Raw genomic sequence first — 27,036 nt, 5'->3', positions numbered from 1 at the left:
TATACCGGGGTCGACGTGCTGTCAGTGGATTGAATCAGGGCATGTGAAGCGTCTGGGGTGAACCATGGAAAGTTCTGTGGGGCCTGGATGTGGAAAGGGAGCTGTGGTTTCGGGCATTATAACATGACAGCTAGAGACTGAGTGTGAACGAATGGGGCCTTGTTGTCTTTTCCTAGCGCTACCTCGCACACATGAGGGGGGAGGGGATGTTATTCCATGTGTGGCGAGGTGGCGATGGGAATAAATAAAGGCGGACAGTATGAATTATGTACATGTGTATATATGTATATGTGTGTGTGTGTGTGTATATACGTGTACATTGAGATGTATAGGTATGTACATTTGCGTGTGTGGACGTGTATGTATATATATGTGTATGGGGGTGGGTTGGGCCATTTCTTTCTTCTGTTTCCTTGCGCTACCTCGCAAACTTGGGAGACAGCGACAAAACAAAATCAAATAAATAAATAAATAAAATAAATAGACATTAAATTATTGAGCATTGGATGTGCAGGGATTTTCCAAGTTAAATTGCTGCAGATGTTAACTAAAGTATTCAAGAAATTGTATGTAAGCTTGTCAGCGAATCATTAGTAAATGTTTGGAGGTTTAGAATTATGAACAACTGTTATATCTGTACTCTTATTATATAACTTTAAGCCTAGTTACATTTCCAGCAGGAGTTAATCTTTGGTTACACTAATTGATGTGGTCCATACTTAGTAATTATTTAGTGTATATACATCATGCCGACATCTCACAGCATGTTACAGCATGTTTTCATGTATGTATTGTACTATGGATCCCTCAAACCCAGCATATCCTCACATGAACATCCAACTGCCTTTCTTTTTTTGTAGTCATATATCACAGAATATAATTCAATCAAGATTTCCACATCTAACCTGTGCATCTAAGACACTTTGATTTTGATGATTTTATCAACTTTTCCTGTCTTCATAACTGACTTACCTTCATATTTTTCCACAGGGACTTAGCTGGAGATAAGACACCCGTCAATGCCCTGCTAACGAAGTATGCACGAGCCTCTACTCTCAATGGTATAAAATACTACTCTGGAAAACATGCAAGATAATCTTACAGAGTTTAAAAATTAATGTATGTATTATTGCTAGGGAGTGGAAGTGAGCAAATTAGGTTATTCTTCATTCTTGGTACTACAACCACTGTGTGTGGGAAATGGGAAACAAGAATGAAATACAAAATAATGATAATATTTTTGTTCATGCTTTATTTTCTGTGGTATCACTATTTGGCTGAAGCCTTTAAAAAATAGCACAGAATGTAAGTGACCATAGGTAAATCATTGGCATAATTGAAAGTAAGGCATGGAGCTTATACTCAAAGGAATGTGTATTGTAAACAGTGTTGTAAGGGAACCCTGTATAACAGCACTCCCAATGAACTGCAAGAGTAATGTTCACAATAATCATAATCAAAGACTTACATTGTTAAGATTAAGGAAAATGTGATAATTAGGTGTAATTGCGACTGTCCTTAAGAATATGGAAATGTTTTGGAAGAAGGTTAATTGTGAGACAAACAAGAGAACAAATGAGAATATTGGTGAAAGGGCTAAACGAGGAAGTGGTAACATGCAGAGATGAGGTGAAGAAGAGATGGAGTGAGTATTTGGAAGGGTTGTTGAATATCTTCAGTGATAGGGTGGCATGTTTGGGATGCTTTGAACGTAAAGGTATGTGATATAAGAGATTCACAGCAAGTGATTTAGTGAAAAGAGAGGAGTTGGTGAAAGTCTTGCATAAGATGAAATGCAGAAAAGCAATTGGAGTTGATGGGATTGCAATTGAACATCTTCTGAAAGGGGGTGATTGTGTTTTCAATTGCTTGGTTAGGATTTTCAGCATACTGCTTGAGGGAAGGTGAAGGTGTCTGAGGATTGGCAGAATGCCTATGTAGTGCCATTGTAGAAATGCAAGTGGTACAACTTACAGCCTATCAGATACTTTCCATGAAACTTTTCTTTCGTATGTGTTCGCTATTTTCCTGCATGAGTGAGGGGAACAAATAAGATTCTCATTTGGCTTTTTCCTCCATTCAATTCCTTTAGGTATGTATATATACGTGTGTGGACGTGTATATATATACATGTGTATGTGGGTAGGTTAGGCCACTCTTGTCTATTTCCTTGCACTACCTCGCTGATGCAGGAGACAGCGACATAGTATAATAAATAATAAATATAAAGAAATATATATATATTATTTATTTATTTATTTATTGTAGAGGTTTTCAGAACAGAAGAGAGAATGTTGGAGTGAAGAGAGTGGTGACAGTAAGTGAGCTTGGGAAGGAGACTTGTGTGAGGAAATACCTGGAGAGACTGAGTACAGAATGGAAAAGGTGAGACCAAAGGACATAAGGGGAGTGGGGGAGGAATGGGATGTAGTTAGGGAAGCAGTGATGGCTTGCGCAAAAGATGCTTGTGGCATGAGAAGCGTGGGAGGTGGGCAGATTAGAAAGGGTAGTGAGTGGTGGGATGAAGAAGTAAGATTATTAGTGAAAGAGAAGAGAGAGGCATGTGGACAATTTTTTCAGGGAAATAATGCAAATGACTGGGAGATGTATAAAAGAAAGAGGCAGGAGGTCAAGAGAAAGGTGCAAGAGGTTGAAAAAGAGGGCAAGTGAGAGTTGGGGTGAGAGAGTTTCATTAAATTTTAAGGAAAATAAAAAATGTTTTAGAAGGAGGTAAATAAAGTGCGTAAGACAATGGACAAATGTTTTGGAAGGAGGTAAATAAAGTGCGTAAGACAAGGGAACAAATGGGAACTTCAGTGAAGGGGGCTAATGGGGAAGAGATAACAAGTAGTGGTGATGTGAGAAGGAGATGGAGTGAGTATATTGAAGGTTTGTTGAACGTTTTTGATGATAGAGTGGCAGATATAGGGTGTTTTGGTTGAGGTGGTGTGCAAAGTGATAGGGTTAGGGAGAATGATTTGGTAAACAGAGAAGAGGTAGTAAAAGCTTTGCGGAAGATGAAAGCCGGAAGGCAGCAGGTTTGGATGGTATTGCAGTGGAATTTATTAAAAAAGGGGGTGACTGTAATGTTGACTGGTTGGTAAGGTTATTTAATGTATGTATGACTCATGATGAGGTGCCTGAGGATTGGCGTAATACATGCATAGTGCCATTGTACAAAGGCAAAGGGGATAAAAGTGAGTTCTCAAATTACAGAGGTATAAGTTTGTTGAGTATTCCTGGGAAATTATATGGGAGGTTATTGATTGAGAGGGCATGTACAGAGCATCAGATTGGGGAAGAACAGTGTGTGGCTTCAGAAGTGGTAGAGGATGTGTGGATCAGGTGTTTGCTTTGAAGAATGTATGTGAAAAATACTTAGAAAAGCAAATGGATTTGTATGTAGCATTTATGGATCTGGAGAAGGCATATGATAGAGTTGATAGAGATGCTCTGTGGAAGGTATTAAGAACATATGGTGTGGGAGACAAGTTGTTAGAAGCAGTGAAAAGTTTTTATCGAGGATGTAACGCATGTGTACATGTAGGAAGAGAGGGGAGTGATTGGTTCTCAGTGAATGTTGGTTTGCAGCAGGGGTTTGTGATGTCTCCATGGTTGTTTAATTTGTTTATGGATGGGGTTGTTAGGGAGGTGAATGCAAGAGTTTTTGAAAGAGGGGCAAGTATGCAGTCTGTTGTGGATGAGAGAGCTTGGGAAGCGTCAGTTGTTGTTCGCTGATGATATAGCGCTGGTGGCTGATTCGTGTTGAGAAACTGCAGAAGCTGGTGACTGAGTTTGGTAAAGTTTGTGAAAGAAGAAAGCTGAGAGTAAATGTGAATAAGAGCAAGGTTATTAGGTACAGTAGGGTTGAGGGACAAGTCAATTGGGAGGTAAGTTTGAATGGAGAAAAACTAGAGGAAGTGAAATGTTTTAGATATCTGGAAGTGGATTTGGCAGCAGAAGGAACCATGGAAGTGGAAGTGAGTCTCAGGGTGGGGAAGGGGGCGAAAGTTCTGGGAGCATTGAAAAATGTGTGAAAGGCAAGAACATTATCTCGGAAAGCAAAAATGGGTATGTTTGAAGGAATAGTGGTTCCAACAATGTTATATGGTTGCGAGGCGTGGGCTATGGATAGAGTTGTGTGGAGGAGGGTGGATGTGCTGGAAATGAGATGTTTGATGACAATATGTGGTGTGAGGTGGTTTGATCGAGTAAGTAATGAAAGGGTAAGAGAGGTGTGGTAATAAAAAGAGTTTGGTTGAGAGAGCAGAAGAGGGTGTTTTGAAATGGTTTGGTCACATGTAAAGAATGAGTGAGGAAAGATTGACCAAGAGGATATATGTGTCAGAGGTGGAGGGAATGAGGAGAAGTGAGAGACCAAATTGGAGGTGGAAAGATGGAGTAAAAAGGATTTTCAGTGAATGGGGCCTGAACATGCAGGAGGGTGAAAGGCATGCAAGGAGTAGAGTGAATTGGAACGATGTGGTATATCGCGGTTGACGTGCTGTCACTGGATTGAAGCAGGGCATGTGAAGCGTCTGGGGTAAACCATGGAAAGTTCTGTGGGGCCTGGATGTGGAAAGGGAGCTGTAGTTTTAGTGCATTATTCATGACAGCTAGAGACTGAGTGTGAACGAATGTGGCCTTTGTTGTCTTTTCCTAGCACTACTTCGCGCACATGCCAAAGGAGGAGGTTGTTATTTCATGTGTGGCAGTGTGGCGATGGGAATGAATAAATGCAGACAGTATTAATTATGTACATGTGTATGTATGTATATGTCTGTGTGTGTATGTATATGTATATGTTGAGATGTATAGGTATGTCTATTTGCGTGTGGATGTGTATGTATATACATGTGTGTGTGGATGGGTTGGGCCATTCTTTTGTCTGTTTCCTTGCGCTACCTCGCTGACACGGGAGACAGCGACAAAGCAAAATAAATAAATAATAAATAATTTATTATACTTTGTCGCTGTCTCCCTCGTTAGCAAGGTAGTGCAAGGAAACAGATGAAAGAATGGCCCAACCCACCCACATACACATGTATGTACTTAAAGGGCCACACACAGACACATATACATACCTATGCATTTCAATGTATACATACGCATACACATACAGACGTATACATGTATACACAAACACATATTCATACTTGCTGCCTTTATCCATTTCCCTCACCACCCCGCCACAAATGAAAAACAGCTCCCCCTCCCCTTGCACGCAAGTGAGGTAGTTCTTCACATGCCCTGGTTCAATCCTTTGATAGCACGTTCACCCCGATATACTAAATCGTTTCAGTTCACTGTATTCCTTGCATGTCTTTCACCTTCCGGGATGTTTAGGCCCCGATCGCTGGAAATCTTTTCCACTCCATCCTTCCACCTCCAATTTGGTCTCCCACTTCTCGTTTCCTCCACCTCTAACACATGTATCCTCTTTGTCAATCTTTCCTCACTCATCCTCTCCATGTGACCAATTCATTTAAATAAACCCTCTTCTGCTCTCTCAAGCACACACCTTTTATTACCACACATCTCTCTTACCCTTTCATTATTTACTTGATTAAACCACCTCACACCACATATTGTCCTCAAACATCTCATTTCCAACACATCCACCCTACTCTGCATAATCCTATCCATAGCCCACGCCTCACAACCATATAACGTTGGTACCACAATTCCTTCAAACATACTCATTTTTGCTTTCCGAGATAATGTTCTCGCCTTTCACACATTTTTCAACACTCCCAGAACTTTTGCCCCCTTCCCCACCCTGAGACTCACTTCCATGGTTCCATCTGCTGCCAAATCCACTCCCAGATATCTAAAACATTTCACTTCCTCCAGTTTTTCTCCATTCAAACTTACCTCCCAATTGACTTGTCCCTCAACCCTACTGTACTTAATAACCTTGCTCTTATTCACATTTACTCTCAGCTTTCTTCTTTCATACACTTTACCAAACCTGCAGTTTCTCACCTGAATCAGTCGCCAGCGCCGTATCATCAGCAAACAACGACTCACTTCCCAAACTTTCTCATCCACAACAGACTGCATCCTTGCCCTTCCAAAACTTGCATTCATCTCCCTAACCCCATCCATAAACAAAGTAAACAACCACGAAGACATAACGCACCCCTGCCACAAACCGACATTCACTGAGAACCAGTCACTTTCCTCTCTTCCTACTCATACACATGTCTTGCATCCTCTATATAAACTTTTCACTGCTTCTAGCAACGTTTCCCACACCATATATTCTTAATACCTTCCACAAAGCATCTTTATCATATGCCTTCTCCAGATCCATAAATGCTACATACAAATCCATTTGCTTTTCTAAGTATTTCTCACATACATTCTTCAAAGCAAACACCTGATCCACACATCCTCTACCACTTCTGAAACCACACTGCTCTTCCCCAATCTGACGCTCTGTACATGCCTTCACCCTCTCAATCAATACCCTCCCATATAATTTCCAAGGAATACTCAACAAACTTAAACCTCTAATTTGAGCACTCACCTTTATCCCCTTTGCTTTTGTACAATGGCAATATGCATGCATTCCGCCAATCCTCAGGCACTTCACCATGAGCCATACATACGTTACATATCCTTACCAACCAGTCAACAAATACAAAATATGTTAATAAATTTCATTTGGTATAGTCTTTAATTGTCCTCTAAAAATCCTTTAATTGTAGCTTCTAAGCCTTAAAATACTTGACCATTAAACTAAAGCAAATGCTGTCTACTACAAATTTACATGAAAAGGTGTACACAAACTTTATAGTGAGCAGGAGAGGACACTGGTATAGTTTCAAGCAAAAACATAATATGGAACTTTTTCATATTTTTCCAAAGGATAAAGAAAAGTATTTATGACTTTAAATATATATGAACAAGTAACATATATAGGTAACTATAAACACAGTATTTAAGAAAGCTGCAAATGAGCAACTGGAATAACAACCCTCCCATAACAATCATGTGTTTTGCTTTACTTTGGAAATATTTCTGTGCTGTGAATATATCACTGTATATGACAGCTTTAATATCTGAGCTCTTTATATCAAGCATGTTTGTTTGTGTTTGGACAACTTTTTAAAAATACTTGTCATATCATGCTCCATTTACAATGTCTCAAGAGTTATGGCACAGTGCATGTATTGTCAGTTCCAGGTTTCTGTTTTATAAACAAAATTTTACTTTACCTTGCTTAATCACATAATTCCTGAATTTGAAAATAAAATATTCAATGCATAATCAAGAATATATATTATAAATGTGTATTACAGCCATTTCTAAGAAAACACACACACAGCACTCAAGTATAATGATATATATAGTTTTAAAGCATATTTAGTTCAAATACCTTAAAACTAACATGGTACTTTTGCATGGAATTGGCAGATGACACTTCATTGGTAGAAGTGGGTCTTTTCCTGTCTTTCATAGAAAGTCTTTGATACTTTCCAGTAATAATAAAATCATAGTATGGTACATGGAAAATGAAAAGGCCATAACTATTCTACACACAAAACCTACATAAAGGTGATCTACAAAGAAGTTTACATTACAAACATTTGCACCACACTCCTAGCACTGTGTACTTACGTCATATTTGTAAAGGAAAAAAAATGCATAAAAACGCACATCAAAATTTTCCTGATTATTGGTTTATTTTTCAACATTTCTGGCAAGGCTCAATCATCTGTTCTTAATCCTAGTGTCCACTCAAAATGAGTCTCTCTGAAGGTGTTGCCACTTATCCATTAACACCTGTATGTAGGTAATAATGCAAGCAGAAATTCACCTTAAACAAGACACTACCATCATTATTGGAAGGATCTTGGTCACAGTAGCCTACCTTAGTCTGTTCCTAAAAGAAATGAAGCCTCAAAGCTGTGAGAGCCCTAAACATGGGGTCTCTAGGCTATAAATTTTTTTTCATATATATTTGCCATTTCCAGCATTAGTGAGGTAGCATGAAGAACAGAGGATCGAGCCTTGGAGAAAAAAAAAATCCTCACCTGGCCCCCTTCTCTTCTTTTGGAAAAGTAAAAACTGGAAGGGAGCTCTACTTGAAACTGTGCCATACAGGTAAATATTCTTCTTAGCCTAAGAATGAGGCTAGATGGTAGAGTCAGGGAGCTTAACCTTCGTAGGAAGTGGCGGGGCCTGCAGATCTTCCTCCTCGGTAAGAGTAAGTCGGGTCAAGTCTTCAGGCCGTACCAATTTAACAGGAAGAGGCATGGGATCTGCCTGAACACTTAATCCATTCTGAGGACAACAGAAAATAATTTAAATTATAAATGACTAAACATTTAAATATTATAGTTATATGAAACACAAGCAGCTTTCATTATAAAAAAGTTTTTCTAAATCCTAGATATAGTTAACGGATGGTTCAATAACTTTTTTTTTTTTTTTCTTTTCGCTTTGTCGCTGTCTCCCGCGTTTGCGAGGTAGCGCAAGGAAACAGACGAAAGAAATGGCCCAACCCACCCCCATACACATGTATATACATACGTCCACACACGCAAATATACATACCTACACAGTTTTCCATGGTTTACCCCAGACGCTTCACATGCCCTGATTCAATCCACTGACAGCACGTCAACCCCGGTATACCACATCGCTCCGATTCACTCTATTCCTTGCCCTCCTTTCACCCTCCTGCATGTTCAGGCCCCGATCACACAAAATCTTTTTCACTTCATCTTTCCACCTCCAATTTGGTCTCCCTCTTCTCCTCGTTCCCTCCACCTCTGACACATATATCCTCTTGGTCAACCTTTCCTCACTCATTCTCTCCATGTGCCCAAACCATTTCAAAACACCCTCTTCTGCTCTCTCAACCACGCTCTTTTTACTTTCACACATCTCTCTTACCCTTATGTTACTTACTTGATCAAACCACCTCACACCACACATTGTCCTCAAACATCTCATTTCCAGCACATCCATCCTCCTGCGCACCACTCTATCCATAGCCCACGCCTCGCAACCATACAACATTGCTGGAACCACTATTCCTTCAAACATACCCATTTTTGCTTTCCGAGATAATGTTCTCGACTTCCACACATTCTTCAAGGCTCCCAGAATTTTCGCCCCCTCCCCCACCCTATGATCCACTTCCGCTTCCATGGTTCCATCCGCTGCCAGATCCACTCCCAGATATCTAAAACACTTCACTTCCTCCAGTTTTTCTCCATTCAAACTCACCTCCCAATTGACTTGACCCTCAACCCTACTGTACCTAACAACCTTGCTCTTATTCACATTTACTCTTAACTTTTACCAGATATTAATTTGGACTACAAAGTGAACAGTAAGTCTATGGAAGTGTGACCATCTTAAATCTTCCTTGTCATAAATACTAGTCTATCTTTTTCATTAAAAGTGAGTTACCAGGCTAGTCAAAACATTATAGCCAAACATGCATCAAAATTGGCAGTCCTCATATTTGTTTCTTTCTAACCCTTTCAAATTTTGTTCTATGCGACATGGACAGAACAGTACAATTTATTAAGAAAGGGGGTGACTGTTGTTAATTGGTTGGTAAGGATATTCATTGAATGAATGGATCATGGTGAAGCGCCTGAGGATTGGCAGAATGCATGCATAGTGCCACTGTAGAAAGGCAAAGGGGGATAAAGATGAGTGTTCAAACTACAGAGGCTTAAGTTTGGGGAGTATTCCTGGGAAATTATATGGGAGGGTATTCTCTGAGAAGGTGAGGGTATGTACAGAGCATTAGATTGGGGAAGAGCAGTGTGGTTTCAGAAGTGGCAGTGGATATGTGGATCAGGTGTTTGCTTTGAAGAATACTTCGAAAAACAGATGGATTTGTATGTAGCACTTATGGATCTGGAGAGGGAATATGATAGAGTTGATAAAGATGCTTTGTGGAAGGTTTTAATAGTATATGGTGATGGAGGTGAGTTGCTAGAAGCAGTGAAGTTTTTACTAAGGATGTAAGGCATATGCACGAGTAGGAAGAGAGGAGAGTAACTGGTTCTGTGAATGTCAGTCTGCAGGGGTGTGTGATGTCCCTGTGGTTGTTTAATTTGTTTATGAATGGGGTAGTTAAGGAGGTAAATGCAAGATGTTTTGGAGAGAGAGACAACTATGCAGTCCGTTGGGGATGAGGGGCCAGGGAAATTAGTCAGCTGTTGTTTGTTGATGATACAGCTCTAGTGGCTGATTCGAGTGAGAAACTGCAGAAGTTAGAGACTTGAGTTTGGGAAAGTGTGTGTAAGGAGAAAGCTGAGAGTAAATATCAGGTTTAGTAGGGATCAGGGACAAGTTAATTGGGATGTAAGTGTATATGTGCGTGTGTGAATGTGTATGTATATACATGTGTATGTGGGTGGGTTGGGCCATTCTTTTGTCTGTTTCCTTGTGCTACCTCGCTAACGCGGGGGACAGCGACAAAGTATATTATATAAATATAAAATATTCTTGAATAAAAGAAACCATGACAGCTAGTGACTGTGTGCGAATGAATGTAGCCTTTGTTGTCTTTTCCTAGCGCTAACTTGCACGCGTGCAGGGGGAGGGGGAGCCATTTCATGTGTGGCGGGGTTGTCAGTGGGAATGGATGAAGGCAGCAAGTATGAATATGTACATGTGTATAGGTCTATGTGTGTATACGTTGAAATGTATAGGTATCTATATGTACATGTGTGGGCATTTATGTATGTAAATGTGTATGTGGGTGGGTTGGGCCATTTTTTCGTCTGTTTCCATGCACTACCTCGCTAACACAAGACACAAGAACTAAATAATAATAATAAAAATGATTACTATTAGCATCTATTTTTTTTATTGAAATAATATATTTTCATGAATTCATTTAAATATGTTCTGCCTTTGTAAATGATATGTGAGTGGGGCATGAAATCACACTTGGATAAAAACTATAAACTGTATTATGTTATTAGGTATGTAGGTATACAGTATGTTGAATGAAATCACTCCTGGAAAAAAAATATATACTCAAGTGAATAAAGAGCATTCATGCTGGAGTCCAGGCCATCCTCTGTCCATTCAACATCCTCCCACACCAACATAGAAATATACTGCATTTATGTTCGTGTTCACTGATTCTATTCTATAAACATTTGTGACTCAAAATATACTGCATTTATGTTCGTGTTCACTGATTCTATTCTATAAATATTTGTGACCCGAACTGACTCCTTTGTTTTGCACAACTTTCCCAATTCTTTTAAAACACTTGTAACACTGATGAAATTACATGGTGTCAGGTGTGCCAACATCTCACACGCTTCTGGCTATGAAGAGGAACAATAACAATAGGTTGGCATCACTTATGGAAACAGTTTCTCTCAATCCCTCTGCCTTCTTCACCTTAAAGGTACCTTGACATGGCACATATTACATGCCAGTATCTGGCAGAAATCAGTTATGTACTGCAAGAAGCAACTTACCACACAGGCCTTGGCCTTGGGAGGAGAGGCAGTGCTGCAAACTGCAAATATCACATACACTGTAAAGAGGACTAGGGCTAGGACTGAGGCCACCAGCAAGTAAGGAGGAACACCAAGGCGCCTTGATACACAATGGACTACTGATGAGTCTTCAGCTGGTTTTGTTGCGTGTACTGTGGGCAGATACATAAGAGTTAATTCCAAAGCAGAATAAAAAAAACTACAGATTAAATTTTTTTTCAGACATGTTTCTGAAGTATGTGAACTAGATGCACAATACCAAAAATTCTACTATTCTACATGCACTGAAATATGAATAGAAATTATGTCTAGAGAACAAAAACAAGTGGTCAAACACAATTTAGGAGTTAAATGCAAAACTTAACTGCAACCATAAACAAACAAGACCAAAATTCTACTCAAACCTTCGCAAGTTTTACAATCTCCATAAAAAAATATACCAATTACTATCTAAAATGAGGTTTTTACATGTTAGGTTCTATTTGTGGAAGAAATCTTTTTACTTTCTCATGGTGGGGATATCACACATTTGGCACAGTCTTAGAAGTCAGATTACATGATTTGCTGCCCCTAACTTCCATAATACTGAGTGAAATAACTTTTATTACTGTCCTTGTCATACGTCGTATTTTTGCTAATTCTTTTCTAAGTGATATATTTCATCTACCACCAACAAACCATGGATCCTAAGACATTACACCAAGAAGAAAAGGCCTGAATTCACGCTCGAAAGAGAAAAATATGTCAACAAGCAAGATTTCAACATATTGGCATGGCTGAGTTCACCATCTAAATACCAGTAAGGCATCTGATAACAAGATGAAGCATGAAGTGTTGAAAAGCTCATCCCTACCAGGTCATCACTATCCTTACTGATCTTGTATCAATCAGACCCAGTGTATTTTTGAAAGATGACATTAGAAAGCCAAAATAAATTGTGTGAATGGTGAACGTTGCTTTGCCAGTAAGTCTTAAGATCTTACATGAAGACACTTTCTTGCTTTCATATATGAATATGGGCCTCTCCCTTATGGAACAATGTATTAGGACATATGGCTAGTTACTGGAAGAGCAAAAATATCATCTGAAACAGAAATGGCAAATGTATTAATAAATACAAGTACAGTGAGCAAAAGTTACATCCCTCCACTTTCAATACCATAGGGATGTTACAGTTACCTGACTTCTGGACCATCATGCTACCAGACATATAAAATCCCTGCTATAAATAACATTTGTTCTACAAATAAAACTCAATGCATGAAAGCCTTACTTTAAATGGCAATCTTCTGATTTTCTTATTTTTGCAGAAACTGTATGAACATGTTTAGGTGCACAACCAAATACCACGAGCCAGCAAGGATGGGGCCCAACAAACTGAAATTACTGTGGCACTGTCACACTAAAAATGACAGAGCTGTTTTGAGATTTTACTTCCGTTGTTAGCTTTCCTGGATTATCCTTACATTCACATACAAAACTATTATCAGTAAATGATTCAACTCATCATCTCATGTAGATTATCTTTTTGTTCAAGCCAATTTAATGTTATCATAATTTTGTTGCTGTCAATGTAACTTCAGTACATAACCCTATTTTTCTGTGCCAAATACAAATCCATCTATACAGCACTGAAAATAAAATACAAGCATAATTAGAAGTTAATGTCCATTATACCATTTCTAGCCTCCAAGGAAAGAAGAGTTAGCTTGGTCAAGAATACCTAACAAAACAGAATAACCGACCCCACATATACCAAATAATCATACTATCCCTGCCCTGCTGTGGGATTCAGACATCTCAAGGGTTATGAGAAAAGAGCAGTACCATTATGCCAGCATGACTAGTTGCACTGCAGGGGATTACAGCTTCATATCACTATATTTAGAATAAATTCTGGGTAAAACAAAATTGGTCACAGTCTGAGCACATATTAAGAAGCCTACTTTTATCAAAGCATTATCAAGTTTTCACATTTATCTGCTTGGCTAGTACTCATAAATAAAGACTTCTTTCACAGTTGGATTTTTATTGCACAGGATCTGGCAATGAGATTACAATTGAAGTCTGTTATTATCATACTTAAACACCGTTTCCCACATCAGCGAGGTAGAGCCAGGAAACAGATAAAAATGGCCCACCCACTCATATACACATATTATCTATCTTTTTATTATACTTAGTCGCTGTCTCCCACATTAGTGAGGTAGCGTAAGGAAACAGACAAAAGAATGGCCCAACCCACCCACACACACATGTATATACATAAACACCCACACACACACATATACATACATATACACTTCAATGTATACATACATATACATACACAGACATATACATACATAAACATGTACATATTCATACTTGCTGCCTTCATCTATTCCCACCACCACCACCGTCACACATGAGACAGTACCTCCCTCCCCCCGCACGCGCGCAAGGTTGTGCTAGGAAAAGACAAAGGCCACATTTGCTCACACTCTCTCTCTAGCTGTCATACGTACATGCCTTTACCCTCTCTGTCAATACCCTCCCTTATAATTTCCGAGGAATACTCAACAAACTTATACCTCTGTAATTTGAACTCACCTTTATCCCTTTGTACAATGGTACTATGCATGCATTCTGCCAATCCTCAGGCACTTCGCCATGAACCATACATACATTGAATATCCTTACCAACCAGTCAACAATACAATCACCCCCTTTTTTAATAGGTTCCACTGCAATACTATCCAAACCCGCCGCCTTGCCAGCTTTCTTCTTCTGCAAAGCTTTTACCACCTCTTCTCTGTTTACTAAACTATTCTCCCTGACCCTCTCACTTTGCTCACCACCTCGACCAAAGCACTCTATATCTGCCACTCTATCATCAAATACATTCAAGAAACCTTCAAAACACTCACTCCATCTCCTTCTCACTTCACCACCACTTGTCATTACCTCCCCATTAGCCCCCTTCACCGATGTTCCCATTTGTTCTCTTGTCTTACGAACTTTATTTACCTCCTTTCAAAACATCTCTTTATTCTCCCTAAAATTTAATGATTCTTTCACCCCAACTCTCATATGCCCTCTTTTTCACTTCTTGCACCTTTCTCTTGACCTCCTGCCTCTTCCTTTTATACATCTCCTAGTCATTTGCACTACTTCCCTGCAAAAATTGTCCAAATGCCTCTCTCTTATCTTTCACAAACAATCTTACTTCTTCATCCCACCAATCAATACCCTTTCAAATCTGCCTACCTCCCACCTTTCTCATGCCACTAGCATCTTTTGCACAAGCCATCACTGCTTCCCTAAATACATCCCATTCCTCCCCCACTCCCCTTACATCATTTGCTCTCACCTTTTTCCATTCTGCACTCAATCTCTCCTGATATTTACTCATACAAGTCTCCTTTCCAAGCTCACTTACTCTCACCACTATCTTCACCCAAACATTCTTTTTTCTTTTCTGAAAAGCTCTACAAATCTACACCTTCGCCTCCACAAGAGAATCATCAGACATCCCGCCCAGTTGCCCCTCTAAGCACATTAACATCCAAGTCTCTCTTTCACATGCCTATCAATTAACACGTATTCCAATAATGCTCTCTGGCCATCTCTCCTACTTACATATGTATACTTACGTATATCTCTCCTTTTAAACCAGGTATTCCCAATCACCAGTCCTTTTTCAGCACACAAATCTACAAGCTCTTCACCATTTCCATTTACAACACTTAACACCCCATTTTCACCAATTATACCCTCAACTGCCACATTACTCACCTTTGCATTCAAATCATCCATCACTATAACCTGGTCTCATTCATCAAAGCTGCTAACACACTCACTCAGCTGCACCCAAAACACATGCCTCTCATGATCTTTCTTCTCATGACCGGGTGCAGAGGCACCAATAATCACCCATCTCTCTCCATCCGCTTTCAGTTTCACCCATATTAATTTAGAGTTTACTTTCTTACACTCTATCACATACTCCCACAACTCCTGCTTCAGGAGTAGTGATACTCCTTCCTTTGCTCTTGTCCTCTCACCAACCCCTGACTTTACTCCCAGGACATTCCCAAACCACTCTTCCCCTTTACCCTTGAGCTTTGTTTCACTCAGAGCCAAAACATCCAGGTTCCTTTCCTCAAACATACTACCTATCTCTCCTTTTTTCTCATCTTGGTTACATGCAGAAACATTTAGACACCCCAATCTGAACCTTTGAGGAGGATGAGCACTCCCCACATGACTCCTTCATCTGTTTCCTCTTTTAGAAGGTTGAAATACAAGGAGGGGAGGGTTTCTAGCCCCCCCCCCACTCCTGTCCCCTTTGGTCACCTTTTATGACACGCAGGGAATGCATGGGAAGTATTCTTTCTCCCCTATTCCCAGTAATATACACACACAGACATATATATGAGTGTGAGCGAATGGGGCCTTTGTTGTCTTTTCCTAGCGCTACCTCGCACACATGAGGGGGGAGGAAGTTGTTATTCCACGTGTGGCAAGGTGGCGATGGGAATGAATAAAGGCAGACTGTGAATTATGTACACGTGTATATATGTATATGTCTGGGTGTATATATATGTATACATTGAGATGTATAGGTGTGTATATTTGTGTGTGTGGACGTGTATGTATATACATGTGTATGTGGGTGGGTTGGGCCATTCTCTCGTCTATTCCCTTGCGCTACCTCACTAATGCAGGAGACAGCGACAAAGCAAAATAAGTAATTTTCCAAAAGAAGGAACAGAGGGGGCCAGGTGAGGATATTCCAAAAAAGGCCCAGTCCTCTGTTCTTAACGCTACCTCGCTAACGCGGGAAATGGCAAATAGTTTAAAAGAAAAGAAAATATATATATATATATATATATATATATATATATATATATATATATATATATATATATATATATATCCCTGAGGATAGGGGAGAAAGAATACTTCCCACGTATTCCCTGCGTGTCGTAGAAGGCGACTAAAAGGGAAGGGAGCGGGGGGCTGGAAATCCTCCCCTCTCATTTTTTTTTAATTTTCCAAAAGAAGGAACAGAGAAGGGGGCCAGGTGAGGATATTTCCTCAAAGGCCCAGTCCTCTGTTCTTAACGCTACCTCGCTAATGCGGGAAATGGCGAATACGAAAAAAAAAAAAAAAAAATATATATATATATATATATATATATTTTTTTTTTTTTTTTTTTTTTTTTTTTTTTTTTTTTTATACTTTGTCGCTGTCTCCCGCGTTTGCGAGGTAGCGCGAGGAAACAGACGAAAGAAATGGCCCAACCCCCATACACACGTACATACACACGTCCACACACGCAAATATACATACCTACACAGCTTTCCATGGTTTACCCCAGACGCTTCACATGCCTTGATTCAATCCACTGACAGCACGTCAACCCCTGTATACCACATCGCTCCAATTCACTCTATTCCTTGCCCTCCTTTCACCCTCCTGCATGTTCAGGCCCCGATCACACAAAATCTTTTTCACTCCATCCTTCCACCTCCAATTTGGTCTCCCTCTTCTGTTTTCCATTTTAGAAACTGAAATACAGTTTAAGTAGGACCATTTAATGACACTTACACTGTCGAGGCTGCTGATGTGCTTCAAGAAGAGAGTTTCTATCTCCAGCCTCTGGTATAACTTCCATAACAATCTGTGGTTCAGATTCAACAGCCACAATGGAGCTATCATCACTCATGAAGTATGTAACTAATGAAGAGCGGACAATATGGACAGCCCCAACAAAGGAAGAGTATACAGTGCGCATCTGCATCAGAGGACTCAGGAGATGAATTGAAGGCCCCTCATCATCTTCCTGAAATGACATGATTTCATTATCACCTGCTGTTAACTGGGACCTTTAGGAGAATCATCTTTCTTACCAATTTTTTTCATTATTTTATACAAATATTTTCTACCTACCTACCTAAAAAAAAAAAATATATATACCAGAATAACTTAAAGTATGCCATCCAAATGTCTTAAGTAAGGAATCATTCTCCTTAGTGAGACAACCCCCCTGAAAAAAAAATATATATACCAGAATAACTTAAAGTATGCCATCCAAATGTCTTAAGTAAGGAATCATTCTCCTTAGTGAGACAACCCCCCTGAAAAAAAAATATATATATATATGCCCATAAATCCACATATACATACATATACATACACAGACATATACATACATAAACATGTACATATTCATACTTGCTGCCTTCTTATTCCCACACCCACCCACCATCACACATGAGACAGTACCTCCCTCCCCCCGCACGCGCGCAAGGTTGTGCTAGGAAAGACAAAGGCCACATTTGCTCACACTCTCTCTCTAGCTGTCATTACGTACATGCCTTCACCCTCTCAATCAATACCCTCCCATATAGTTTACCAGGAATACTCAACAAACTTATACCTCTGTAATTTGAGCACTCACTCTTATCCCCTTTGCCTTTGTACAATGGCACTATGCAAGCATTCCGCCAATCCTCAGGCACCTCACCATGAGTCATACATACATTAAATAACCTTACCAACCAGTCAACAATACAGTCACCCATTTTTTTAATAAATTCCACTGCAATACCATCCAAACCTGCTGCCTTGCCGGCTTTCATCTTCCGCAAAGCTTTTACTATATATATATATATATATATATATATATATATATATATATATATATATATATATATATAATATATATATATTGGGGATGAGAGAGCTTGGGAAGTGAGTCAGTTGTTGTTCGCTGATGATACAGCGCTGGTGGCTGATTCATGTGAGAAGCTGCAGAAGCTGGTGACTAAGTTTGGTAAAGTGTGTGAAAGAAGAAAGTTAAGAGTAAATGTGAATAAGAGCAAGGTTATTAGGTACAGTAGGGTTGAGGGTCAAGTCAATTGGGAGGTGAGTTTGAATGGAGAAAAACTGGAGGAAGTGAAGTGTTTTAGATATCTGGGAGTGGATCTGGCAGCGGATGGAACCATGGAAGCGGAAGTGGATCATAGGGTGGGGGAGGGGGCGAAAATTCTGGGAGCCTTGAAGAATGTGTGGAAGTCGAGAACATTATCTCGGAAAGCAAAAATGGGTATGTTTGAAGGAATAGTGGTTCCAACAATGTTGTATGGTTGCGAGGCGTGGGCTATGGATAGAGTTGTGCGCAGGAGGATGGATGTGCTGGAAATGAGATGTTTGAGGACAATGTGTGGTGTGAGGTGGTTTGATCGAGTAAGTAACGTAAGGGTAAGAGAGATGTGTGGAAATAAAAAGAGTGTGGTTGAGAGAGCAGAAGAGGGTGTTTTGAAATGGTTTGGGCACATGGAGAGAATGAGTGAGGAAAGATTGACCAAGAGGATATATGTGTCGGAGGTGGAGGGAACGAGGAGAAGAGGGAGACCAAATTGGAGGTGGAAAGATGGAGTGAAAAAGATTTTGTGTGATCGGGGCCTGAACATGCAGGAGGGTGAAAGGAGGGCAAGGAATAGAGTGAATTGGAGCGATGTGGTATACCGGGGTTGACGTGCTGTCAGTGGATTGAATCAGGGCATGTGAAGTGTCTGGGGTAAACCATGGAAAGCTGTGTAGGTATGTATAGTTGCGTGTGTGGATGTATGTATATACATGTGTATGGGGGTGGGTTGGGCCATTTCTTTCGTCTGTTTCCTTGCGCTACCTCGCAAACGCGGGAGACAGCGACAGAGCAAAAAAAAAAAAAAAAATATATATATATATGCCCATAAATCCACATATACATATTTACACACATAGACATATACATATTCAAACTTGCTTGCCCTCATCCATTCCTGGCAGCCCACCGTCCCTCAGGAGACAGCATCGCTACCCCAGCTACAGCAAGGTAGCACCAGGAAAACAGACAAAAAAGGCTACATTCGTTCAAACTCAGTCTCTGACTGTCATGTGTATTGCACCAAAACCACAGCTCCCTACGCCTTTCCATGGTTTACCCAAAAACTTTCACATCCCCTGGTTCAGCCCATTGACAGCACATCAACCCCAGTATACCACATTGTTCCAATTCACTCTATTCCTTGCACACCTTTCACCCTCCTGTATGTTCAAGCCCCAATTGCTCAAAATCTTTTTCACTTCATACTTCCACCTCCAATTTGGTCTCCTGCTCTTCTGTTTTCCATTTTAGAAACTGAAATACAGTTTAAGTAGGACCATTTAATGACACTTACACTGTCGAGGCTGCTGATGTGCTTCAAGAAGAGAGTTTCTATCTCCAGCCTCTGGTATAACTTCCATAACAATCTGTGGTTCAGATTCAACAGCCACAATGGAGCTATCATCACTCATGAAGTATGTAACTAATGAAGAGCGGACAATATGGACAGCCCCAACAAAGGAAGAGTATACAGTGCGCATCTGCATCAGAGGACTCAGGAGATGAATTGAAGGCCCCTCATCATCTTCCTGAAATGACATGATTTCATTATCACCTGCTGTTAACTGGGACCTTTAGGAGAATCATCTTTCTTACCAATTTTTTTCATTATTTTTATACAAATATTTTCTACCTACCTACCTAAAAAAAATTACAATAAACTAAAAATTAGTGAAGGGTATGACACACACCATTGCACTAGCCATGTTCCAAACTCTCACCACACTGATTCAGATTAAGAGGCCATCTCCATTTTTCACCATCACCTACCATCTAACGAAAGCCCTCGATATATTATTCAATTTTGTCTTGTTGGTGTATGTAATAAAGCTTTTATAATCTACAGCCTGCTTTAAGGCCTTATCAAATATATGTTCAAACTATGGAAATATAACTAAGAACAAGAAAAAATCTTATAAAATTTTTTCTTATTGCTGTTGCTGAACATGCTAGTAATGTGAAACTGAGCATCTGTGGGTTTAAAGACTCACTGGTGAATTGTTGTTACAATTCTGAAAAAAACCTACATAGAAAAATGAGTACTAGTCTGGTTCCCAAAACAGTTATTTATCATTAATCTTCTGTTTATTCTTAAGTACTGAAAAAGAGGCATAGTAATTGTTCTAGTTGGACATCCAGTCTGAAGTCTTATCCATACATATGCACAAGCCATGACAAATTTCACCTACCTTTTTCTTTGCCTCTGCAGTCTTCATCTCCTGAGAGCTACAACCAAACTTACATGCTGTTGTACTACGTGAGGTCTCATTGTAGGCTTCCACACATGCTGCAAAATAAATTCAATTTACCAAATACGCAAAATACATCCTACATACACAGAAAACCCATTCTCTTATGGACTAACTGCAGTATACCAAACATGACAGAAATATCCTACATGCGGATATACATGGATGAGAAATGATGGAACAGAACAACAAAAGGGTTTTATTTGTTATGTGGCACTGGATGAAAGGTTGTGCTGGATGCTTGAGTTGCGAGAGGATTTTTTTGAGATTGACCATTCTGTAATTCACCAGATTTTATCAATCATATCCTAAAAGATCGGAAAGGCTGGGTGAAAGTTAGGTAAGAAATCAATCACCTCAGTTTGACAAAATCCCAAACATACCAGAGATATACCAATATATTAGAATAACTTAAAGTATGCCATCCAAATGTCTTAGGTAAGGAATCATTCTCCTTAGTGAGACAACCCCCCTGAAAAAAAAATATATATACCAGAATAACTTAAAGTAAAACATCCAAATTGCTTGAGTTCAAATGAGCTAAAGACCAATTAAAGAAAATTGCCCTAATGCTCTCACCAGATTGGTCTCCAAAATATCAAAATACATTATAAATAATGAAGCAGTAGGTAGAAATGATAGACAGCCACCTATCATGGAGATATATTACTATTGCTACCCGCCTGGGTATCAGGAGGGTTAGTGACGGCTGCATAGTGAGCCAGGGACTTCAGTGGCTTGTCAAGTTGCACTCATCTGGCTCAAATAACAATCTTTTCTTTCTACCTCACCACATGTGGACTGCTGGCATTCTATCCACAAACATACAATGTCTCCTTGTCACACATAACACCTGACAACACTTAATTCACACAACTCATTCTTTGCAACACTAAATTTTCCTGCAGTGAGCATTATGCACTAGCCCTGCCTTTTGGGAAAATGTTAGGAGCAAAAGACTGAAGAAGTAGGAAGGAATATCAAACAGGAGCATTTAGTACAAACATTAGGCAGAAGTATAAGTTAGGAACATTAGGTAGTAGAAGTAGTAGTCGGTTGGAACACTGGGTAGACACAAAGGGTAGTAGTAGTTGGTAAGAACATTAAGCAGGATCCTCTGGAAACACTATGCTTGAATTGCCTTCTGCCAGTGGCCTGTTAAGCGTGAGGCATTAAAGGTGTAGTGACCCAAGGTCACCTTAATGATGTTGCCATTAGCAGGGGACAGCTTGAGTCCACACCTGACCTAATAATCCTCAGAAGAATGTGTTTCGTGATCCATCCTCACATCTGCACCTGCAGTACTAATCCCTCAAACCTACAACCCATGTTGGTGGTATCAGGTCAAAAGCTGCCTCTGTAATTATAGATGACCTGATGCTTTTCATAAGAAGCACTGCTCTTACAAACTTAATCTCAAGTCCACCAGCATGGAGAAGATCAGAGCTTGTGACATTCGACTTCAATGTCTTTATTCCCTTTGGGAATACCTACCCCTCACATACCTGACCTCATTGCCTCTTAAATACCCAGGTATCACTGCAGTAAACAAGCCAGGCAGTTGGCTCACCACTACAAAGCAAGCGTACCACCTTAAGTCTTGGTGATGTGACTTCAGACTTAAGCTGCTCTTAGGGTGTCTCCATCAGTAGATATCCTAACAAGACTCATGAGACATCATCTCTGCTTATCACAAGCAGCAGATGTGACAAGGGACCTATGGCCACATCCACAGTGCTCCTGCATCTCTAGCACCTCTCCAGGGGCCTCCTACAACCCAAACACTGCTTGGGAGTTGCCACACATTCCTGGAGCCTTCTGCTTCCCTATCTCAATTTAGCAGCCACTGCACACTCCAGAAGCTATGATACAGGCCACACCCATCTCCTCCTACAAGAGTTCCATGTTGACTCGGCAGCCTCACACTTCTCCCATAGGATCATGCCTCATCTAATGTCTCTCATCATCATGGATCCCTGTCAAGCCCGCCTTGTATTTCTTAACCTACTACAACTGACCTCTCCTTTCCCCCAATAATCTTGCTCCACCAGAATCTTATTGTCCTCTGTTATCTCAAATTATATATATCCAATCCAATAAAGCACTGTTGTTATTGTTCAACTTGTTTCCTTGTAATCTCTCAGATATACCACTCTAATAAATCCCAACCAGAACACCCATTAAAAAGGCAAAGAAGTGGCTTTGGAGTTCGCCAGCAACAGAGACTCTTTTGCCATGGCCATCCCTTGGAAGGGGTTCCTGGAGGGAACAGGTATCATAGATGTACAGAGAAAGATAAAATGAAAAACTACTTCTCCTATGAACTGAAAGACCATCATACAGGAATAATAAAAACAGCCAAGTCTTCAACTCATCCAGGAAGAAGTAAAAAATTTGTTACAGGAGCAAATTAATAAAGGAAAATGGATACTGTTTTCCTGACCATGCTAAGACATTTCATGAAGTAGACAAATCTATTAGATATGCTCTGACACATAAACATCATCTACAAAGATTGATAAAAAACACGAAATACACTGCAGTATGCAAATGAAACCATGTCTAATATACTCCATCAGGTGTGCCACATGACACAGTGCAGTACTAGCTGCAATACTATTCAGAATTGACAATGAAAATAGACACAGACTGGGAAGCAAAAGAAAATATAGTCAGTTATTCGGCAGATGATATCACAGCCAGTGAAACTGACAGAACAAAAGATACAGGTAACATGCAAAATGATTTTGACAAAACGTGTGAATGGACACAGAAAGACAACTTAATGATGAAGTCCAATTTCAACAAATAAGCCATGAAGTAATTAATCCAGCTGGCACCCAATAAGGAAAGAGAAAGGGATGCAAATGATGAATATCTAATATCTAAGAACAATCATAAACAAGATACTTCTCTTCAAAAAGCATGATGATAGGACAGTACTATGCAGCCAAGTAATGTGCCTAATGATAATGAGAACAAGCTAGTGATGAAAATAGTCAATATATACACAAAAAGCTAAACTAAATACTGTCAAGTTTTATGGTCAGTGAACAAATAAGCAGCAGAAAGTATATAAACATCTTACAGGTAAAATTAAGGGCATGGAACACTTTAATTGCCATGAAAGACTAAAAGAACTACAACCATAAACTCTCAAAAGATAAAGAAACAAAATATGAACAGAACAAAAAGCATCACATATGGGATAAAAAATAGTAATCAAATCTGCAAATGATTTTAAGAATACACAGGAGACACACAGAACAATAAAGATGATGACACTCTTCAATGTTCAATACTATGAGATTAGAAACTGAATGGAGTAAGCAAAGACACCTACATCTGAAAACTTAAGAGATGGGTGAAGAAAATACCTGATCAACCCAAACTGAAAGCTACTCATAAGTGCAACTGCAGAAGAAATCAACATTATGAATCCCATGCTCATACTGACTTTGGCAAAATCTCATTAGAAGGCTCTCCCTACTCTGAATAACAAGGGAAAACAAATGTGACAGCATTTTCCCAGTTTAATCTGTTCATGGACGGTGAGGAAAGTAAATGCGAGGATCTTAGAGAGAGGGCTGTCTAAAGCATACATGGGGATGGTGCATCAGTTGATACTTGCACATTATAAGGCACTAGTGGCAGATTCCAGTTAGAAACTCAGAGTTTGGGGAAGTGTGTGCAAGGAAGATGGTGATGATCAATAATAAAAAATATAAAGCAATGAGGTGAAACATATGGTTTGAGTGTAAGTTTAAATGGGAAGGGCCTGGAGGAAGCAAAGTGCTTTGGGTGTGGTTGCGAGTGTGAACAAGTGAGTTACAAGTTGAAAAATGGGGCTACAGTCCTGGGTGTATAGAACAAGGTCCAGGGAGTGTTCTCTCTTTTTTCTTCAAGATTTTGGAGGATCTACAGCTCACGAAGCCTATTCTATACAAGTAAGGAGGGGAACAGAATATAAAGGGGCCCCTGAGTGGTATATGCATTAGATATTCAGTTTCAAAGTGCCAAGTTTTGTGAGTTTAAACAGAGTTTGGGAGTACAAGTTTCCCATGTTAAATTAAATGAAAGGATGTTGCCAACTTGAGTTAATAAAGATCTTTATCTGTCTCCTCTTACAGAGATCAAATTTGTAAGAGAGTAATAGGATAATACTGTGAAGAAAACAGGTACACCAAATTAGTGAACAAAAAAGTGTAACTGTAACCAAAAAGCAACATACTGGCAGTTGGACAACTAAATTCTCTTCAGGTTGAAGATTTGTTAATTCTAGGAATCTTCAAACACTGCTACTTGTGTTACTTTAGGGGATAGTTTAAGGACCTCTTGCTCTGCCTGAACCAGAAGTGAATAATACGGATTTAGTTATGGGAATATAACACAATCAGTCAGACAAAACAAGATCAGCAAAGAGAAGACTAAAAATAAAAGCAAAAAAAAAGACTAGACATGAAAACACCAGACACCAAATGTGTAGGGATGCTATGGAAACTTACAAAGGAGCAAGATTAGAGGATAACGCAACGACAGCTAGTGTTAAGTAAACTGAAGAAATACTTCAAGGACCATCAGGAGAGTCATGAAACTTGAGAACAGAAACACATTTCTGGGAGGGGGGTTCCAGGTGATACCAAATTGGAAAAAAGAAGATGAAGCCAATAGAAAAAAAGGCACAAAATTTGATGACAATATTGGACAAAAAATTACAAGAGCATTACCATGAGATTTTCACATGGGGAAAGGACATAAATTTAAACTGAATGCTGATTACACAGAAACAAACACAAAAGAGAACAAAAGTCAAGAACAGGAAAAATTAGGAGTAAATTTGCAAGCGGATCAAGAGAGTGATAAAACTGAAGGAGAGGAACATAAACTTGGGGTGACAAACACAGAGATACACAGGAAATTGAGCAAAGAGGTTGAAAAAATAACATGTTCTTAGAGATAAAGCAATCAAGGAAGTATATGGGCTAATTGATGGCAGGTGTAAAAATGTAGAGAATACAGAACAGTGCTTGCTAGCCAAAAGAGAAATTGTAAAGAATTAATAATAATCAATCAGACACCGTAGAATGGCAAAAGGTGAGAGCAAAAGAAATGAGGGGAATGGCTGAGGAATGGGAGCTATCTAAAGAAGCAGTACTGGCATGTGCAAAAGATGTATGTGGCATGTGAAAGTTGGAAAGTGGGCAGGTTAGAAAGGTAAGTGAGACGTGGGATGAGGAAATGAGGAAATAAAGTTGATTGTAAAAGAGAAATGACAGTACTGACAGGGAACATACAGAGGAGGAGTGCAAATGATTGGGGCATATATAAGAGAAGCACAAGGTCAGGAGAAAAGTGTAGGGAATGAAAAAGGGGGCAAATAAGAGTTGGGGATGAGCAAGTATCAGTAAACTTTAGGGAGAATAAGATGTTTTGAAGGAGGTAAACAATGGGCAAAAGACAAGAAAACAAAGGGGAAAATTAGTGATGGGGCAAAACGGGAAGTGATAACATGTAGTGATGATGTGAGGAGGAGATGGAGTGAGGATTTTGAAGGAATGTCAAATGTGTTTGATGATAGAGTGGAAGTAGGGTATTTGGGTTAGGGTGGAATTCAAAATGAGAGTCAAGAAGAGTGGTGTAGATGAAAAGTGGCAAGGCAGCTGGAGTGGATGGTATCACAGTTGAATTTATCAAGAAAAGGGTGAATATGCTGTTGACTGGTTGGTAAAGATTTTCAAGGTATGTATGGAGTATGGTGAGGTCCCTGATGATTGGAGGAATGCATGTATAGTGTCACTGTATATAAGCAAGGTGGATAATCGTGAGTGTTCTAACTATGTAGGTATAAGTCTGTTGAGTATACCTGGTAGATTGTATAGGAGGGTACTGACTGACAGGGTGAAGGCATGTACAGAGAAAGAGATTGGGGAGAAGCAGTGTGGTTTCAGAAGTGTTAAAAGATGCATGGATACGGTGTTTGCTTTAAAAAATGTATGTAAGAAATACTTGGAAAAACAAATGGATCTGTATGTGCCATTGACAGGGATGATAGAGATGCTTTGTGGAGGGTATCAAAAATAAATGCTGTGGGAGGAAAGCTGCAAGAAGCAGTGAGAAGTTTTTATTGAGGGTGTAAGGCATGTGTAGGAGTACGAAGAGGGGATAGTGAAATGTTCCAGAAGAAGGTTGGTTGGTTTCTGGCATGGGTGCGTGATGTCACCATGGAAATTCAATTCATTTAAGGATAGAGTGGTAAGGAAGGGAAACACAAGTCTTGGAAAGAAGGGTGAGAATGCAGTCTGTGGAGAATGGTATGGCCTAGGAAGTGAGTCAGTTGCTCTCTGCTGATGATATAGTACTGGTGGCAGCTTCA

The 27,036-nt window shown here is 39.7% G+C and overlaps 3 protein-coding genes across 4 annotated transcripts in view; 1 reads left to right on the top strand and 2 right to left on the bottom strand.

Annotated features, from left to right (window-relative positions):
• Nucleotides 1-1,839, top strand: part of LOC139756435 (sister chromatid cohesion protein DCC1) — a 74,429-nt gene extending 72,590 nt beyond the window's left edge. For both annotated transcript variants that reach the window (XM_071675874.1, XM_071675875.1), the window contains one exon: nucleotides 991-1,839. In XM_071675874.1, coding sequence (XP_071531975.1) covers nucleotides 991-1,096 — 106 coding nt within the window. In that variant the 3' untranslated portion in view covers nucleotides 1,097-1,839. The remainder of the gene's footprint in view (nucleotides 1-990) is intronic.
• Nucleotides 1,840-2,932: 1,093 nt separating this feature from the next.
• The window catches only part of LOC139756436 (chitinase-3-like protein 2), a 213,358-nt gene continuing 189,254 nt past the window's right edge, over nucleotides 2,933-27,036 (bottom strand). Inside the window, exon 9 of the transcript XR_011714339.1 lies at nucleotides 2,933-4,905. The gene's annotated coding sequence lies outside the window, so the exon portion shown is untranslated. The remainder of the gene's footprint in view (nucleotides 4,906-27,036) is intronic.
• The window catches only part of LOC139756438 (transmembrane protein 59-like), a 41,316-nt gene continuing 21,167 nt past the window's right edge, over nucleotides 6,888-27,036 (bottom strand). Inside the window, exons 3-6 of the mRNA XM_071675880.1 lie at nucleotides 20,604-20,701; nucleotides 19,709-19,943; nucleotides 11,475-11,647; nucleotides 6,888-8,292 (exon numbers count right to left, since the gene is read on the bottom strand). Of these exons, the coding sequence (XP_071531981.1) occupies nucleotides 8,143-8,292; nucleotides 11,475-11,647; nucleotides 19,709-19,943; nucleotides 20,604-20,701 (656 nt within the window). The 3' untranslated portion in view covers nucleotides 6,888-8,142. The remainder of the gene's footprint in view (nucleotides 8,293-11,474; nucleotides 11,648-19,708; nucleotides 19,944-20,603; nucleotides 20,702-27,036) is intronic.

This window comes from Panulirus ornatus, chromosome 21, assembly GCF_036320965.1.
Source record: "Panulirus ornatus isolate Po-2019 chromosome 21, ASM3632096v1, whole genome shotgun sequence".
Taxonomy (NCBI): domain Eukaryota; kingdom Metazoa; phylum Arthropoda; class Malacostraca; order Decapoda; family Palinuridae; genus Panulirus; species Panulirus ornatus.
This window is presented reverse-complemented; position numbering and strand designations above follow the sequence as displayed.